The following is an 18,756-nucleotide window of genomic DNA, read 5'->3' as shown; positions in this document are numbered from 1 at the left end:
TGTTGTGTCATAATGAGTATTGTGTAATGGTTGTGTTGTGTCATAATGAGTATTGTGTAATGGTTGTGTTGTGTCATAATGAGTATTGTGTAATGGTTGTGTTGTGTCATAATGAGTATTGTGTAATGGTTGTGCTGTGTCATAATGAGTATTGTGTAATGGTTGTGTTGTGTCATAATGAGTATTGTGTAATGATTGTGTTGTGTCATAATGAGTATTGTGTAATGATTGTGTTGTGTCATAATGAGTATTGTGTAATGATTGTGTTGTGTCATAATGAGTATTGTGTAATGATTGTGTTGTGTCATAATGAGTATTGTGTAATGGTTGTGTTGTGTCATAATGATTATTGTGTAATGATTGTGTTGTGTCATAATGAGTATTGTGTAATGATTGTGTTGTGTCATAACGAGTATTATGTGATGTAACACACAAAACTCATTGTGTGTAGCCTTACATCAGACACCAACAAATACAACTCAATGTTTACATCCCAGCAACATGCATGACCTACCAAACTAACTAACTAAGAGAAGAGATGAATAGAGTCTATGGTGAGACACTGAAGGAGAGGAGAAAGAGATGAATAGAGTCTATGGTGAGACACTGAAGGAGAGGAGAAAGAGATGAATAGAGTCTATGGTGAGACACTGAAGGAGAGGAGAAAGAGATGAATAGAGTCTATGGTGAGACACTGAAGGAGAGGAGAAAGAGATGAATAGAGTCTATGGTGAGACACTGAAGGAGAGGAGAAAGAGATGAATAGAGTCTATGGTGAGACACTGAAGGAGAGGGGAAGAGATGAATAGAGTCTATGGTGAGACACTGAAGGAGAGGGGAAGAGATGAATAGAGTCTATGGTGAGACACTGAAGGAGAGGAGAAAGAGATGAATAGAGTCTATGGTGAGACACTGAAGGAGAGGGGAAGAGATGAATAGAGTCTATGGTGAGACACTGAAGGAGAGGAGAAAGAGATGAATAGAGTCTATGGTGAGACACTGAAGGAGAGGAGAAAGAGATGAATAGAGTCTATGGTGAGACACTGAAGGCGAGGAGAAAGAGATGAATAGAGTCTATGGTGAGACGCTGAAGGAGAGGAGAAAGAGATGAATAGAGAGTCTATGGTGAGACACTGAAGGAGAGGAGAAAGAGATGAAAAGAGTCTATGGTGAGACACTGAAGGAGAGGGGAAGAGATGAATAGAGTCTATGGTGAGACACTGAAGGAGAGGAGAAAGAGATGAATAGAGTCTATGGTGAGACACTGAAGGAGAGGAGAAAGAGATGAATAGAGTCTATGGTGAGACACTGAAGGAGAGGAGAAAGAGATGAATAGAGTCTATGGTGAGACACTGAAGGAGAGGGGAAGAGATGACACAAACAAGGTCTCACTTTGTGACTTTTCCTTTGACCTCCAGTGGTGGAACAACACAGACACACCAAGGCTGTGTCCTCTGTCTGCTAATGCACTCTCCACCCCTGAGACGTCAACCAGACACACACACACACACACACACACACACACACACACACATGCACACGCACACGCACACTTTACAAGCCCCTCCTTTCTTTCCCTCTGTCACTAGCTCTCTCTGCGTCACTCTTTCCTCACTTACTAGCAGTGTTCTCTGTTTTTTGCAATTCAATTTCAATTCAAGGGGCTTTACTGGCATGGGAAACATAAGTTAACATTGCCAAAACAAATGAAATAGATAATAAACAAAAGTTAAATAAACAATACAAATTTACAGTGAACAAGTTCCAAAAGAATAAAGACATTTCAAATGTCATATCAAATCAAATCAAATTGTATTTGTCACATACACATGGTTAGCAGATGTTAATGTGAGTGTAGCAAAATGCTTGTGCTTCTAGTTCCGACCATGCAGTAATATCTAACAAGTAATCTAACAATTTCACAACAACTACCTTATGCACACAAATGTAAGGAATGGATAAGAATATGTACATAAAAGTATATGGATGAGCGATGGCCGAACAGCATAGGCAAGATGCAGTAGATGGTATAGAGTACAGTATATACATATGAGATGAGTAATATAGGGTATGTAAACAATTTATTAAGTGGCATTGTTTAAAGTGGCTAGTGATACATTTATTACATCCAATTTTTTATGATTAAAGTGGCTAGAGTTGAGTCAGTATGTTGGCAGCAGCCACTCAATGTTAGTGATGGCTGTTTAACAGTCTAATGGCCTTGAGATAGAAGCTGTTTTTCAGTGTCTCAGTCCCCGCTTTGGTGCACCTGTAGTGACTTCGCCTTCTGGATGATAGCGGGGTGAACAGGCAGTGGCTCGGGTGGTTGTTGTCCTTGATGATCTTTTTGGCCTTCCTGTGACATCGGGTGGTGTAGGTGTCCTGGAGGGCAGGTAGTTTGCCCCCGGTGATGCGTTGTGCAGACCTCACTACCCTCTGGAGAGCCTTACGGTTGTGGGCGGAGCAGTTGCCATACCAGGCGGTGATACAGCCCGACAGGATGCTCTCGATTGTGCATCTGTAAAAGTTGAGTGTTTTGGTGACAAGCCACATTTCTTCAGCCTCCTGAGGTTGAAGAGGCGCTGCTGCGCCTTCTTCACCACGCTGTCTGTGTGGGTGGACCATTTCAGTTTGTCTGTGATGTGTACGCCAAGGAACATAAAACTTTCCACCTTCTCCACTACTGTCCCGTCGATGTGGATAGGGGGCTGCTCCCTCTGCTGTTTCCTGAAGTCCACGATCATTGCCTTTGTTTTGTTGACATTGAGTGTGAGGTTTTTTTCCTGACACCACACTCCGAGGGCCCTCACCTCCTCCCTGTAGGCCGTCTCGTCGTTGTTGGTAATCAAGCCTACCACTGTAGTGTCGTCTGCAAACTTGATCATAAGAGTTGGAGGCGTGCATGGCCACGCAGTCATGGGTGAACAGGGAGTACAGGAGAGGGCTGAGAACGCACCCTTGTGGGTCCCCAGTGTTGAGGATCAGCGGGGTGGAGATGTTGTTTCCTACCCTCACCACCTGGGGGCGGCCCGTCAGGAAGTCCAGGACCCAGTTGCACAGGGCGGAGTCGAGACCGGGGGTCTCAAGCTTAATGACGAGTTTGGAGGGTACTTAGGTGTTAAATGCTGAGCTGTAGTCAATGAACAGCATTCTTACATAGGTATTCCTCTTGTCCAGATGGGTTAGGGCAGTGTGCAGTGTGATTGTGTCGTCTGTGGACCTATTGGGGCGGTAAGCAAATTGGAATGGGTCTAGGTTGTCAGGTAGGGTGGAGGTGATATGGTCCTTGACTAGTCTCTCAAAGCACTTCATGATGACATTAGTGAGTGCTACGGGGTGATAGTCATTTACCTCAGTTACCTTAGCTTTCTTGGGAACAGGAACAATGGTGGCCCTCTTGAAGCATGTGGGAACAGCAGACTGGGATAAGGATTGACTGAATATGTCCGTAAAAACACACCAGCCAGCTGGTCTGCGCATGCTCTGAGGACGCGGCTAGGGATGCCGTCTGGGCCGGCAGCCTTGCGAGGGTTAACACGTTTAAATGTTTTACTCACATTGGCTGCAGTGAAGGAGAGGCCGCAGGTTTTGGAAGCGAGCCCTGTCAGTGCCACTGTATTGTCCTCAAAGCGAGCAAAGAAGTTGTTTAGTTTGTCTGGGAGCAAGACATCGTGGTCCGCGACGGGGCTGGTTTTCTTTTGTAGTCCGTGATTGACTGTAGACCCTGCCACATACCTCTCGTGTCTGAGCCGTTGAATTGCGACTCTACTTTGTCTCTATACTGACGCTTAGCTTGTTTGATTGCCTTGCGGAGGGAATAGCTACACTGTTTGTATTCGGTCATGTTTCCAGTCGCTTTGCCCTGATTAAAAGCCGTGGTTCTCGCTATCAGTTTTCCGCGAATGCTGCAATCAATCCACGGTTTCTGTTTGGGGAAGGTTTTAATAGTCGCTGTGGGTACAACATCACCGATGCACTTGCTAATAAACTCGCTCACCGAATCAGCGTATTCATCAATGTTGTTGTCCGAAGCTATGCGGAACATATCCCAGTCCATGTGATCGAAGCAATCTTGAAGTGTGGAATCCGATTGGTCGGACCAGCGTTGAACAGACCTGAGCACGGGCGTTTCCTGTTTTAGTTTCTGTCTATAGGCTGGGAGCAACAAAATGGAGTCGTGGTCAGAATTTCTGAAAGGAGGGCGGGGGAGGGCTTTGTATGCGTCGCGGAAGTTAGAATAACAATGATCAAGGGTTTTGCCAGCCTGGGTCGTGCTTTCGATATGCTGATAAAATTTAGGGAGCCTTGTTTTCAGATTAGCCTTGATAAAATACCCAGCTACAATGAATGCAGCCTCAGGATATGTGGTTTCCAGTTTACATAGAGTCCAATGAAGTTCTTTCAGGGCTGTCGATGTGTCTGCTTGGGGGGATATACACGACTGTGATTATAATAGAAGAGAATTCTCTTGGTAGATAATGCGGTCGGCATTTGATTGTAAGGAATTCTAGGTCAGGTGAACAAAATTACTTGAGCTCCTGTATGTTGTTATGATCACCCCACGTCTCGTTAATCATAAAGCATACACCCCCGCTCTTCTTCTTACCAGAGTGATGTTTGTTTCTGTCAGCGCGATGCGTGAAGAAACCAGGTGGCTGTATCGACTCTGATAATGTATCCCAAGTGAGCCATGTTTCCGTGAAACAAAGAATGTTACAACCTCTGATGTCTCTCTGGAAGGCAACCCTTGCTCGGATTTCGTCTACCTTGTTGTCAAGAGACTGGACATTGGCGAGTAGTATACTCGGGAGTGGTGCGCGATGTGCCCGTCTACGGAGCCTGACCAGAAGACCGCTCCGTCTGCCCCTTCTGCGACGCCGTTGTTTTGGGTCACCGGCTGGGATCCGATCCATTGTCCTGGGTGGTGGACCAAACAGAGGATCTGCTTCGGGAAAGTCGTATTCCTGGTCGTAATGTTGGTGAGTTGACGTTGCTCTTATATCCAATAGTTCCTCCCGACAGTATGTAATAAAACTTAAGATTTCCTGGGGTAACAATATAAGAAATAATACATAAAAAAACAAAATACTGCATAGTTTCCTAGGAACGCAAAGCGAGGCGGCCATCTCTGTCGGCGCAGGAAGTACATTATGTACATTATGTCTTAATAAAGTGTTGTAAGGATGTGAAAATAGTTAAAGTACAAAAGGGAAAATAAATAAACAGAAATATGGGTTGTATTTACATTTGTGTTTGTTCTTCACTGGTTGCCTTTTTCTTGTGACAACAGGTTACACATCTTGCTGCTGTGATTGCACACTGGGGTATTTCACCCAATAGCTATGGGAGTTTATCAAAATTGAATTTGTTTTCGATTTCTTTCTGGGTCTGTGTAATCTGAGGGAAATACGTGTCTCTAATATGGGCATACATTTGCCAGGAGGTTAGGAAGTGCAGCTCAGTTTCCACCTCATTTTGTGGGCAGTGTGCACATAGTCTGTCTTCTCTTAAGAGCCAAGTCTGCCATCGGCTGCCTTTCTCAATAGCAAGGCTATGCTCACTGAGTCTGTACATAGTCAAAGATTTTCTTAAGTTTGGGTCAGTCACAGTGGTCAGGTATTCTGCCACTGTGTACTCTCTGTTTAGGGCCAAATAGCATTCTATTTTTTTTGTAAATACTTTCCAATGTGTCAAGTAATTATCTTTTTGTTTTCTCATGATTTGGTTGGGTCTAATTGTGTTGCTGTCCTGGGACTATGTGGGGTCTGTTTGTGTTTGTAGACAGAGACTCAGGACCAGCTTGCTTAGGGGGCTCTTTTCCAGGTTAATTTCTCTGTAGGTGTTGGCTTTGTTATGGAAGGTTTGGGAATCGCTTCCTTTTAGGTGGTTGTAGAATTTAACGGCTCTTTTCTGGATTTTGATAATTAGTGGGTATCGGCCTAATTCTGCTCTGCATGCATTATTTGGTGTTACCTGATGTTTAGACCGAGGTATGTATAGTTTTTTTGTGTGTTCTAGTGTCTAGATGGAATTTGTATTTGTGGTCCTGACAACTGGATGTTTTTTGTACCACCATTATTTTTGTCTTACTGAGATTTACTGTCAGGGCCCAGGTCTGACAAAATCTGTACAGAAGCACCCGATCATCTACAAATAGTAGACATTTGACTTCAGAGTCTAGTAGGGTGATGCAGACTGTTCTAGTGCCCTCGCCAATTCGTTGATATATATGTTGAAAAGGGTGGGGCTTAAGCTGCATCCCTGTCTCCCCCCCTGGCCCTGTGGAAAGAAATGGGTGTTTTTTTGCCAATTTTAACCGCACACTTGTTGTTTGTATACATGGATTGTATAATGATGTATGTTTTTCCCCACCACTTTCCATCAATTTGATGGGGTATTGTGTGTAGGCCAGTGATCTAAAAAATCTCAATTTAATCAATTTTAAATTCAGGCTCTAACACAACAAAATGTGGAAAAAGTCAAGGGGTGTGAGTACTTTCTGAAGGCACTGTGTAAATATACTGAACAAAAATATAACGCAATATGCAACAATTTCAAAGATTTTACTGAGTTACAGTTCATATGAGGAAATCAATCAATTTAAATAAATTCATTAGGCCCTAATCTATGGATTTCACATGACTGGGAATACAGATATGCATCTGTTGGTCACAAATACCTTAAAAGAAATGGGACACACAATGGGCCTCAGGATCCCAAACCATACCTGCCTATACCATAACCCCACCGCCACCATGGGGAACTCTGTTCACAACATCAGCAAACTACTCGCCGACATGACGCCATACACATGGTCTGCTGTTTTGAGGCCGGTTGGATGTACTGCCAGATTCTCTAAAACGATGTTGGAGGTGGTTTATGGTAGAGAAATTAACATTAAATAATCTGGTAACAGTTCTGGTGGACATTCCTACAATCAGCATGTCAATTGCACACTGTCGCATTTTGTTCTGTGACAAAACTGCACATTTTAGAGTGGCCTTTTATTGTCCCCAGCACAAGGTGCACCTGTGTGATGATCATGCTGTTAATCAGCTTCTTAATATGCCACACCTGTCAGGTGGATGGATTATCTTGGCAGAGGAGAAATGCTCACCACTAGGAATGTAAACAAATATGCTTTTTGTGCGTATGGGAACAACACTTTACATGTTGCGTTTATATTTTTGTTCAGTGTATATCTCTCTGTCTCTCTTCCAGTCTGTCGCTCCCATCCCTGTGCTTTATGGTGTAATGCTTTAGTTCCACTGTGTTTTCTCTGTCACAGTAGCTGCAGCTTCTCTGCCCTTCCATGGTTCTCTGTGTGCCAGCAGGGCTGTGTAGGGCTGGAGGTGCTAAGCACACCTGCCTGAGATGTGCTCCACCGATACACAGAGGAGGGGTAGGGAGTGGAGGCACACACACACACACACACACACACACACACACACACACACACACACACACACACACACACACACACACACACACACACACACACACACACACACACACACACACACACACACACACACACACACACCACCCCAGGGCGATCAGCAAGAGCACAAGAATCCAATTTTCAATTTAAAGTGGAGTGGGAAATATACCTGGCCCCTAGGGCCTCTAGCCAGCACTATCTCTGACTCCAATACAGTGGAGGGGGGGATGGAGTGGGGGTATGGGGGATTGGCAGTGACAATGTGTGTGTGAAAGACAGAGAGATAGATAGAGAGAAAGTGAGTGAGTCAGTGAGTGAGAGAAAGAGTGAGTGAGAGAAAGAGAGAAAAAGAGGGAGACAAATTTCTAATTTTAAAATGTTTTTATTTCACCTTTATTTAACCAGGTAGGCAAGTTGAGAACAAGTTCTCATTTACAATTGCGACTTGGCCAAGATAAAGCAAGCAGTTTGACACATACAACAACACAGAGTTACACATGGAGTAAAACAAACATACAGTCAATAATACAGTAGAAAAATAAGTCTATATACAATGTGAGCAAATGAGGTGAGATAAGGGAGCTAAAGGCAAAAAAGGCCATGGTGGCGAAGTAAATACAATATAGCAAGTAAAACACTGGAATGGTAGATTTGCAGTGGAAGAAAGTCCAAAGTAGAAATAGAAATAATGGGGTGCAAAGGAGCAAAATAAATAAATACAGTAGGGGAAGAGGGAGTTGTTTGGGCTAAATTATAGATGGGCTATGTACAGGTGCAGTAGTCTGTGAGCTGGTGCTTAAAGCTAGTGAGGGAGATAAGTGTTTCCAGTTTTAGAGATTTTTGTAGTTCGTTCCAGTCATTGGCAGTAGAGAACTGGAAGGAGAGGCGGCCGAAGGAGGAATTGGCTTTGGGGGTGAGCAGAGAGATATACCTGCTGGAGCGCGTGCTACAGGTGGGTACTGCTATGGTGACCAGCGAGCGGAGATAAGGGGGGACTTTACCTAGCAGGGTCTTGTAGATGACCTGGAGCCAGTGGGTTTGGCGACGAGTATGAAGCGAGGGTCAGCCAACGAGAGCGTACAGGTCGCAGTGGTGGGTAGTATATGGGGCTTTGGTGACAAAACAGATGGCACTGTGAAAGACTGCATCCAATTTATTGAGTAGGGTATTGGAGGCTATTTTGCAAATGACATTGCCAAAGTCGAGGATCGGTAGGATGGTCAGTTTTAAGAGGGTATGTTTGGCAGCATGAGTGAAAGATGCTTTGTTGCGAAATAGGAAGCCAATTCTAGATTTAACTTTGGATTGGAGATGTTTGATGTGAGTCTGGAAGGAGAGTTTACAGTCTAACCAGACACCTAGGTATTTGTAGTTGTCCACATAATCTAAGTCAGAACCGTCCAGAGTAGTGATGCTGGACGGGTGGGCAGGTGCAGGCAGCGATCGGTTGAAGAGCATGCATTTAGTTTTACTTGTATTTAAGAGCAGTTGGCTCTTAAATACAAGGCCACGGAAGGAGAGTTGAATGGCATTGAAGCTCGTCTGGAGGTTAGTTAACACAGTGTCCAAAGAAGGGCCAGAAGTATACAGAATAGAGTGAGTGAGTGAAAGAAAAAGAGAAAGACAGTTAGAGAGAAAGAGGGAGAGAGAGAGAGAGAGCGAGAGAGAGAGAGAAAGAGAGAGAGAGAAAGAGAGAGAGAGAGAGAGGGGTAGAGAGAGAGAGAGAATGAGAGAGTTAGAGAGAGACTATGTGTGGGCTATCACTATACCCACGTCCACCCTAAGTTCTTCTGAGTTTTCTCCCTCCCTCTCTCCCTGTCCTGTCTCCCTGACCTCGCTCCCTGTAATGTCTCCCTGTCCTGTCTCCCTGTCCTGTCTCCCTGTCCTGTCTCCCTGACCTCTCTCCCTGTAATGTCTCCCTGTCCTGTCTCCCTGACCTGTCTCCCTGACCTCGCTCCCTGTAATGTCTCCCTGTCCTGTCTCCCTGTCCTGTCTCCCTGTCCTGTCTCCCTGACCTCTCTCCCTGTAATGTCTCCCTGTCCTGTCTCCCTGTCCTGTCTCCCTGTCCTGTCTCCCTGTCCTGTCTCCCTGACCTCTCTCCCTGTAATGTCTCGCTGTCCTGTCTCCCTGTCATGTCTCCCTGTCCTGTCTCCCTGACCTCTCTCCCTGTAATGTCTCCCTGTCCTGTCTCCCTGTCCTGTCTCCCTGTCCTGTCTCCCTGTCCTGTCTCCCTGACCTCTCTCCCTGTAATGTCTCGCTGTCCTGTCTCCCTGTCATGTCTCCCTGTCCTGTCTCCCTGTGTCCATCAGTGCCCTGGCAGTAATCATTGTCTTTGTACTCCCAGAGGAGTCTGGTTTCTGGAAGGTAAATGAGGCCAGGGGTTTTGGTTGGTAATGGATCTGAGGGGGGCTGGCAGCATGCCTATCCCCAGGAACCCTATCTGAGTCTGGGAGTGGCGGTAAGGCCCCTAAGTGCATTGGGCATGGCCCAGGCGTCTCATCCCTACTCAACCCACCCAGCCAAACACAGGCCACCTGTCTGTTCAGGAGTCACATTTGATCAATACCACTCGACAGCAGTATTGTAGAAAACATTTCAGAAAACTTCAAACTGATATAAAATGCTTTGTATTGCACTTACATGTTATGCAGGACACACCAGCCACAGTGAGGGTCTCCTGAGCCCAGACACTCGCTGCAGGTGGAGTACTGGCCACAGGCTTCCACTGGTACCCTCGTCATCTACACAGAGAGAGAGAGATACACACAGTTATAGCCTGGCTTCAGACAGAGAAACAAGGTAGGAGTGAAGGAGAGGAAGTGAGAAAGAGAGGAGGAGAGAAGGAGGGGAGTATGAGTGAAGGTATGGGTGTTGGGTTATTTAATGATCAATTCCACATTCCACCAGGACACAATATCAGGTCACACACAGACACCCTTCACTCCTCTTCAGTCAATACATATTGGACACATCTCTGGTTTATAGTTAATCACTATGATTTATAACCATGCCAACGCTGACTGGCATTGACTGGCACTGACTGGCATTGGTATTGCGTGCCAGTGCTCTGGGTAGGGCTGAAACAGACAGGAGAGGTCCTCCTTGTCTCCATGGTAACAGCATTGAGCACTCCCAGTGTCAACTGCATTTGATTAATGAGCCGTCATTGGAGGATGACCGCTGTCACTCAAATTGGTCGTGGGTGACAGCAGGGAGGGGGGAAGGGGCAGAGAGAAAGGAGATATTCACAGGGACATCATGTCCCATCACTATGGGTTTATAGAGAGGCACTGCTGTTCATGATATTGGTGTGTGTGTGTGTGTGTGTGTGTGTGTGTGTGTGTGTGTGTGTGTGTGTGTGTGTGTGTGTGTGTGTGTGTGTGTGTATAAACTATACTAACCCCCCTCCCACTCCAAAAAAGGAAATGACTCTTTCCTGCTCGGTGGAGCATCTCTATATCTAGAAAAGTTAAATCATGCTTTGGTGACACCTTCCATACATCAGTGTAGGACATTTACAGCTTTGCTGGAAGTAAAAAAATTTCTGTGGATGCATCCAACATTTCTGCCTAAAAAAAATCCACCAAAATACTCTTGCAGATGAGAAACTATGCAATTACCTGGGAAAGGTTTTTGAGGAAAATGGAAGTAGCTCGCCCATGCTAACACTCACAGGGTAACTGCCCTGACATTTAGTAAGTGTAAAGGTTGATGCTATTCATAACGTAGTAAAACGTATCAGAGAACATTATCTCAGATTTTACCCTCGGGTGAGATCAAAGTGGCTTAAAACGTGATGCTTTTTACCATATTTTTAAATGGATATTTTCTATTGTGGAGGAGAGGAGAGAGTGCAGGGTGGAAGAGCAGTCATTTCCTCCAGACAGACTAGGGAGAACCCATCTCTCCTCTCCAGACAGACTAGGGAGAACCCATCTCTCCTCTCCAGACAGACTAGGGAGAACCCATCTCTCCTCTCCAGACAGACTAGGGAGAACCCATCTCTCCTCTCCAGACAGACTAGGGAGAACCCATCTCTCCTCTCCAGACAGACTAGGGAGAAGTGCACTACATAGGGAATAGAGTGCCATTTGAACGCACGCTTACACTGTGCCTCTCTCCCTGCATACAGCATTTATCCATATAAAGACTATAACGCAACCCTGAGTGAAATTCTCTAGCTGTATCCGTGTGGGGACCAAACAATTGATTCCCATTCAAAATCCTATTTTCCTTAACCCCTAAGGCTAAACCTAAACCTAACCTTTAACCTAACCTTAACCGCAAACCCATAACTCCTAACCCTAAACATAAGCCCTAACCCTAAATCTAAGCCCTAATTGTAATCCTAACCCTAACTCAAAAGCCTAAAATGTCCCCACTTGTCAGAATTCTCCTTGTCTTACTTCTGGTCCCCACAAGGATAGTAAAACCAAACACAAACACACACACACACACACACACACACACACACACACACACACACACACACACACACACACACACACACACACACACACACACACACACACACACACACACACACACACACACACACACACACACACACACACACACACACACACACACACACGAGGTTGTGTTTCTAATTCATTATTTAGCTACTGTAGGAGGCAGGATTCCTCTTGGCTGTGTCTCTGATCTCCACCCTCCTCCATTAATTCAGGCAAGAGGCTAGAGCCAGCCAGCATCCCCTATTTATAGGACCAGACACTGAGAGACAGGGAGACACACACACAGGCAGATAACGAGAGAGAGAGAGGAGAGAGACGAGAGAGACGAGAGAGAGAGAGAGAGAGAGAGAGAGAGAGAGAGAGAGAGAGAGAGAGAGAGGAGAGGGGGGGGGGGGCAGAGAGACAGAGAGAGCGAGAGGAGGAGACAAGAGGGTCTATTTCACAGCATCTCCATGTCTCCCTGCCAGCCTCTCACGATCTACATGTGTGAAAGAGATCTGAACCAAGTGATATCTGTGTGTGTGCGTGTGTGGTTACTTGTGTGTGTGTGTGTGAGAGATGTGCTGACAGAATCATGCTGCACCAGGGAGATTGCAGCAGCCCCCTCAAGTACACACACACACACACACACAGGCAGACACACACATAGACACACAAGAATGCACGCACACACGTGCGTATTTACGCACACACACACAAATATGTGATCTGATACATTCTGTGATAGACCACGTGTGGGAGACAAACAACGTGTTTTCACACTGTTCTTATCCTGCTGAGCAAAGCTATTACAAGATGGGAGAATTGGAATGGCAGCTAGCCTATCGCTTCAGACAAGTTCTCTCCAACAATATATCAAGGTGCTCACAAGATGATACAAAATGACACCTCCAAGAGAGGTGCATAGGATGTCAGCATCGAAACATTCACATGCTAAACTACCAAAACAATGCTAAATCTGACTGTAATCTCAATGCATGACAGTTAGCAATGCTAGCTTAGATTAGCCTTAGCATCCATAGCTAGAGAGAGAGAGAGAGAGAAAGGTCGTCGTAGGTAGACCTGGCTCTCAAGAGAAGACAGGCTATGTGCACACTGCCCACAAAATGTGGTGGAAACTGAGCTGCACTTCCTAACCTCCTGTCAAATGTATGACAGTATTAGAGACACATATTAACCTCAGATCCACACAGATCCACAAAGAATTCATAAACAAATCCAATTTTGATAAACTCCCATTTCGATTTTGTGAAATACCACAGTGTGCCATCACAGCAGCAAGATTTGTGACCTGTTGCCACAAGAAAAGAGCAACCAGTGAAGAACAAACACCATTGTAAATACAACCCATATTCATTTATTTTTCCTTCTGTACTTTAACTTTTTGCACATCGCTACAAAACTGTATATAGACATAATATGAGATTTGAAATGTCTTTATTCTTTTGGAACTTGTATGTGTCACTTTTTAATCTTTATTTCACTGTTGTTTATCCATTTCACTTGTTTTAGCGATGTAAACATATGTTTCCCATGCCAATAAAGCCCGTTGAATTGAATTGAATAGAGAGAGAGAGAGAGAGAGAGAGACCTCTGCCCAGTGGAGCAGTGGGGTGGAAAAGGAGACAAGAGGACCCTCATTACCAGTAAATCTATTTGGGTATTACTCCTTCATCTACCTGTACTGTTCTAAGAGGGTTCTCCTTCATCTACCTGTACTGTTCTAAGAGGATTCTCCTTCATCTACCTGTACTGTTCTAAGAGGATTCTCCTTCATCTATCTGTACTGTTCTAAGAGGATTCTCCTTCATCTACCTGTACTGTTCTAAGAGGGTTCTCCTTCATCTACCTGTACTGTTCTAAGATGATTCTCCTTCATCTATCTGTACTGTTCTAAGAGGATTCTCCTTCATCTACCTGTACTGTTCTAAGAGGATTCTCCTTCATCTACCTGTACTGTTCTAAGAGGGTTCTCCTTCATCTACCTGTACTGTTCTAAGAGGGTTCTCCTTCATCTATCTGTACTGTTCTAAGAGGATTCTCCTTCATCTACCTGTACTGTTCTAAGAGGATTCTCCTTCATCTACCTGTACTGTTCTAAGAGGGTTCTCCTTCATCTATCTGTACTGTTCTAAGAGGGTTCTCCTTCATCTACCTGTACTGTTCTAAGAGGATTCTCCTTCATCTACCTGTACTGTTCTAAGAGGATTCTCCTTCATCTACCTGTACTGTTCTAAGAGGGTTCTCCTTCATCTATCTGTACTGTTCTAAGAGGGTTCTCCTTCATCTACCTGTACTGTTCTAAGAGGATTCTCCTTCATCTACCTGTACTGTTCTAAGAGGATTCTCCTTCATTTACCTGTACTGTTCTAAGCAGATTGTCCTTCATCTATCTGTACTGTTCTAAGAGGATTCTCCTTCATCTATCTGTACTGTTCTAAGCAGATTCTCCTTCATCTATCTGTACTGTTCTAAGAGGATTCTCCTTCATCTACATGTACTGTTCTAAGAGGATTCTCCTTCATCTACCTGTACTGTTCTAAGCAGATTCTCCTTCATCTACCTGTACTGTTCTAAGAGGATTCTCCTTCATCTACCTGTACTGTTCTAAGAGGGTTCTCCTTCATCTACCTGTACTGTTCTAAGAGGATTCTCCTTCATCTATCTGTACTGTTCTAAGATGATTCTCCTTCATCTACCTGTACTGTTCTAAGAGGATTCTCCTTCATCTACCTGTACTGTTCTAAGAGGATTCTCCTTCATCTACCTGTACTGTTCTAAGTGGATTCTCCTTTATCAGGAGGGGAGGGTGGTGTAGTGTGTGTGTGTGTGTGTGTGTGTGTGTGTGTGGTGTGTGTGTGTGTGTGTGGTGTGTGTGTGTGGTGTGTGTGTGTGTGTGTGTGTGTGTGTGGTGTGTGTGTGTGTGCATATGTGTGCATGTGACAGTGGTTATAATGAAGGTATGTGTGCACATTAGTTTGTTTATAAGATTGCATGTGTGTAAACTCAGTGCATCCGTCCACTTCCGTAGGAAGTCTTCAGCGAGGTCATTAAGAGCTCATCAATGACAAATTCCCTTGACTTCTCTCTCCCTCCCTCTCTCTCCTTACCTCCTTCCCTCTGTCCCCTTCTCTCTCCCTCCCTCTCTTTCCTTACCTCCTTACCTCTGTCCCCCTCTCTCTCCCTCCCTCCCTCTCTCATTTTCTCCTTCCCTCTGTCCCCTTCTCTCTTCTTATCTCCTTCCCTCTGTCCCCTTCTCTCTCCCTCCCTCCCTCTCTCTCCTTACCTCCTTACCTATGTCCCCCTCTCTCTCCCTCTGTCTCCTTACCTACTTCCCTCTGTCCCCTTCTCTCTCCTCCCTCTCTCTCCTTATCTCCTTACCTCTGTCCCCTTCTCTCTCCCTCCCTCCCTCTCTGTCCTTATCTCCTTACCTCTGTCCCCCTCTCTCTCTCCATCCCTCCCTCTCTCTCCTTACCTCTTTTCCCTATTTCCCCTTCTCTCTCCTCCCTCCAAATCTTGCTTAATGCCGGAGCCCCTCCACTCAGCAGCAGTAGGGAGGTAGATGTTTCATTTATTAAACCTGGCCTGGGTTTTGTTATGAAGTCTAATCCGCCTGGCTCATCTCTATTCCTCCCCTGCTCTGTCCTAATTAAGCACACAAACCCAGCCAGAGAATTTCACCTAGAGCCAAACCTCTCCAATCTGAGGGAAGCAAATTAAAGTGGAGCCAAAGAACATGCAGCTCCCTGTCTGTCTGAGAAATCAAACTGTTGTATTCCTCTGCTATGAAGTTGTTCATTAGTTTCTAATCAAGTGGCTGTCATTAGATGAGGTTTGTCATGGGACCACTCTAGGAGCTTTAGTGTGTGTGTGTGTGTGTGTGTGTGTGTGTGTGTGTGTGTGTGTGTGTGTGTGTGTGTGTGTGTGTGTGTGTGTGTGTGTGTGTGTGTGTGTGTGTGCGTGTAAAATAAATATGTGCAGTGTGTGTGTGTGCGTAGGGTGTGTGTGGTTGTACACATTTACATTTACGTCCTTTAGCAGACGCTCTTAGCCAGAGCGACTTACAAATTGGTGCATTCACCTTATGATATCCAGTGGAACAACCACTTTACAATAGTACATCTATATATTTTTTGGGGTGGAGGGTAGGGGGGAGGGTTAGAAGGATTACTTTATCCTATCCTAGGTATTCCTTAAAGAGGTGGGGTTTCAGGTGTCTCCGGAAGGTGGTGATTGACTCTGCTGTCCTGGCGTCGTGAGGGAGCTTGTTCCACCATTGGGGTGACAGAGCAGCGAACAGTTTTGACTGGGCTGAGCGGGAACTGTGCTTCCGCAGAGGTAGGGAGGCGAGCAGGCCAGAGGTGGATGAACGCAGTGCCCTTCTTTGGGTGTAGGGACTGATCAGAGCCTGAACTGAACTGATCAGAGTTGTACATTATGTGCTCCTGTGTGCGCCTGAATGCGTGTGTGTGTGTGTGTGTGTTCTCTTATCCCCAGGCTGTAGTTGTGTTTGTACAGACCACTGGCCGAAACAGAAAATCAACAAATACATGAAGGAAGTGATGTCGCCGAGCGGCCGAAGAACAATGGCTGCCGTGACACCGCTCGCCGCTGTCCGCACCAGGCACCCCCAGCCAATCAGGCCACGGCTCTTCATCAGTCTCTATCGCTGCCACTGACTTGCCCAGAGAAAGCACACTGACAAGCGCCGTGTCATAAAACTGTGTCTGAACACACACTCACGTTAACAATCAGCCATCACTTCCACACACACACATTACCTGTTTAATATACAGTGAGGGAAAAAAGTATTTGATCCCCTGCTGATTTTGTTCGTTTGCCCACTGACAAAGAAATGATCAGTCTATAATTTTAATGGGAGGTTTATTTGAACAGTGAGAGACAGAACAACAACATAAAATCCAGAAAAACGCATTTCAAAAATTGTATAAATTGATTTGCATTTTAATGAGGGAAATAAGTATTTGACCCCCTCTCAATCAGAAAGATTTCTGGCTCCCAGGTGTCTTTTATACAGGTAACGAGCTGAGATTAGGAGCACACTCCTATTCTCCTAATCTCAGTTTGTTACTTGTATAAAAGACACCTGTCCAAAGAAGCAATCAATCAATCAGATTCCAAACTCTCCACCATGGCCAAGACCAAAGAGCTCTCCAAGGATGTCAGGGACAAGATTGTAGACCTACACAAGGCTGGAATGGGCTACAAGACCATCGCCAAGCAGGTTGGTGAGAAGGTGACAACAGAAACACAAAAGAACTGTCAATCTCCCTCGGCCTGGGGCTCCATGCAAGGTCTCACCTCGTGGAGTTGCAATGATCATGAGAACGGTGAGGAATCAGCCCAGAACTACACGGGAGGATCTTGTCAATGATCTCAAGGCAACTGGGACCATAGTCACCAAGAAAACAATTGGTAACACACTACACGTCAAGGACTGAAATCCTGCAGCGCCCGCAAGGTCCCCCTGCTCAAGAAAGCACATATACATGCCCGTCTGAAGTTTGCCAATGAACATCTGAATGATTCAGAGGACAACTGGGTGAAAGTGTTGTGGTCAGATGACACCAAAATGGAGCTCTTTGGCATCAACTCAACTCGCCGTGTTTGGAGGAGGAGGAATGCTGCCTATGACCCCAAGAATACCATCCCCACCGTCAAACATGGAGGTGGAAACATTATGCTTTGGGGGTGTTTTTCTGCTAAGGGGACAGGACAACTTCACCGCATCAAAGGGACGATGGACGGGGCCATGTATCGTCAAATCTTGGGTGACAACCTCCTTCCCTCAGCCAGGACATTGAAAATGGGTCGTGGATGGGTATTCCAGCATGACAATGACCCAAAACACACGGCCAAGGCAACAAAGGAGTGGCTCAAGAAGAAGCACATTAAGGTCCTGGAGTGGCCTAGCCAGTCTCCAGACCTTAATCCCATAGAAAATCTGTGGAGGGAGCTGAAGGTTCGAGTTGCCAAACGTCAGCCTCAAAACCTTAATGACTTGGAGAAGATCTGCAAAGAGGAGTGGGACAAAATCCCTCCTGAGATGTGTGCAAACCTGGTGGCCAACTACAAGAAACGTCTGACCTCTGTTATTGCCAACAAGGGTTTTGTCACCAAGTACTAAGTCATGTTTTGCAGAGGGGTCAAATACTTATTTCCCTCATTAAAATGCAAATCAATTTATAACATTTTTGACATGCGTTTTTCTGGATATTTTTGTTGTTATTCTGTCTCTCACTGTTCAAATAAACCTCCCATTAAAATTATAGACTGATCATTTCTTTGTCAGTGGGCAAACGTACAAAATCAGCAGGGGATCAAATACTTTTTTCCCTCACTGAATATCTCTCTCTCTCCCTCATTCTATCTATCATCGCATATTTTTTTCACACAAATGACTACTGTTATTCCTTCACTTTCACCTCTCTGTCTGTCTCTCTCTTTCTCACAACCATCTCCCCCCACCCCACCTCTTCCTCTCTTTCCATCCGTCCCTCCACCCCCCTCTCTCTGCCTCGTTGGAGGGTTGACATTGGTGTCAATGGAGTGGGAAACACATGATGGCGAGTGGCCTTATGGTGGCTGACGTGATTTAATTCATCAGAAGCCCCTGTGCCGTATTATTTACTCTGTGAACACACCCGGCTAATGGCTGCGTGCAGGTTTAATATTGTTTTCATTTGACGTCCCAGAGGTCGTGCGGGAAACGCATCCATTGTCTTGTCGAGAGTGTCAGCGGATGACAAACGACTGCAACATGACCCATTACTTTCAGTTCCCTCTGTTCTGAAGATGGAGTGAAGAAAGAGGGGCTCA

General features: G+C 45.3%; 1 protein-coding gene across 3 annotated transcripts in view; it reads right to left on the bottom strand.

The window, feature by feature from the left end:
- LOC106609762 (plexin-A4) overlaps positions 1-18,756 on the bottom strand; it is a 491,160-nt gene that overhangs the window by 173,544 nt on the left and 298,860 nt on the right. For all 3 annotated transcript variants that reach the window (XM_082977797.1, XM_082977795.1, XM_082977796.1), the window contains exon 5: positions 10,082-10,182. In XM_082977797.1, coding sequence (XP_082833923.1) covers positions 10,082-10,182 — 101 coding nt within the window. The remainder of the gene's footprint in view (positions 1-10,081; positions 10,183-18,756) is intronic.

This window comes from Salmo salar, chromosome 07 (assembly GCF_965601325.2).
Source record: "Salmo salar chromosome 07, fSalSal1, whole genome shotgun sequence".
NCBI classification, from domain to species: Eukaryota; Metazoa; Chordata; class Actinopteri; order Salmoniformes; family Salmonidae; genus Salmo; species Salmo salar.
Note: the sequence above shows the minus strand (reverse complement) of the source record. Positions and strands in the feature narration are given on the sequence as shown.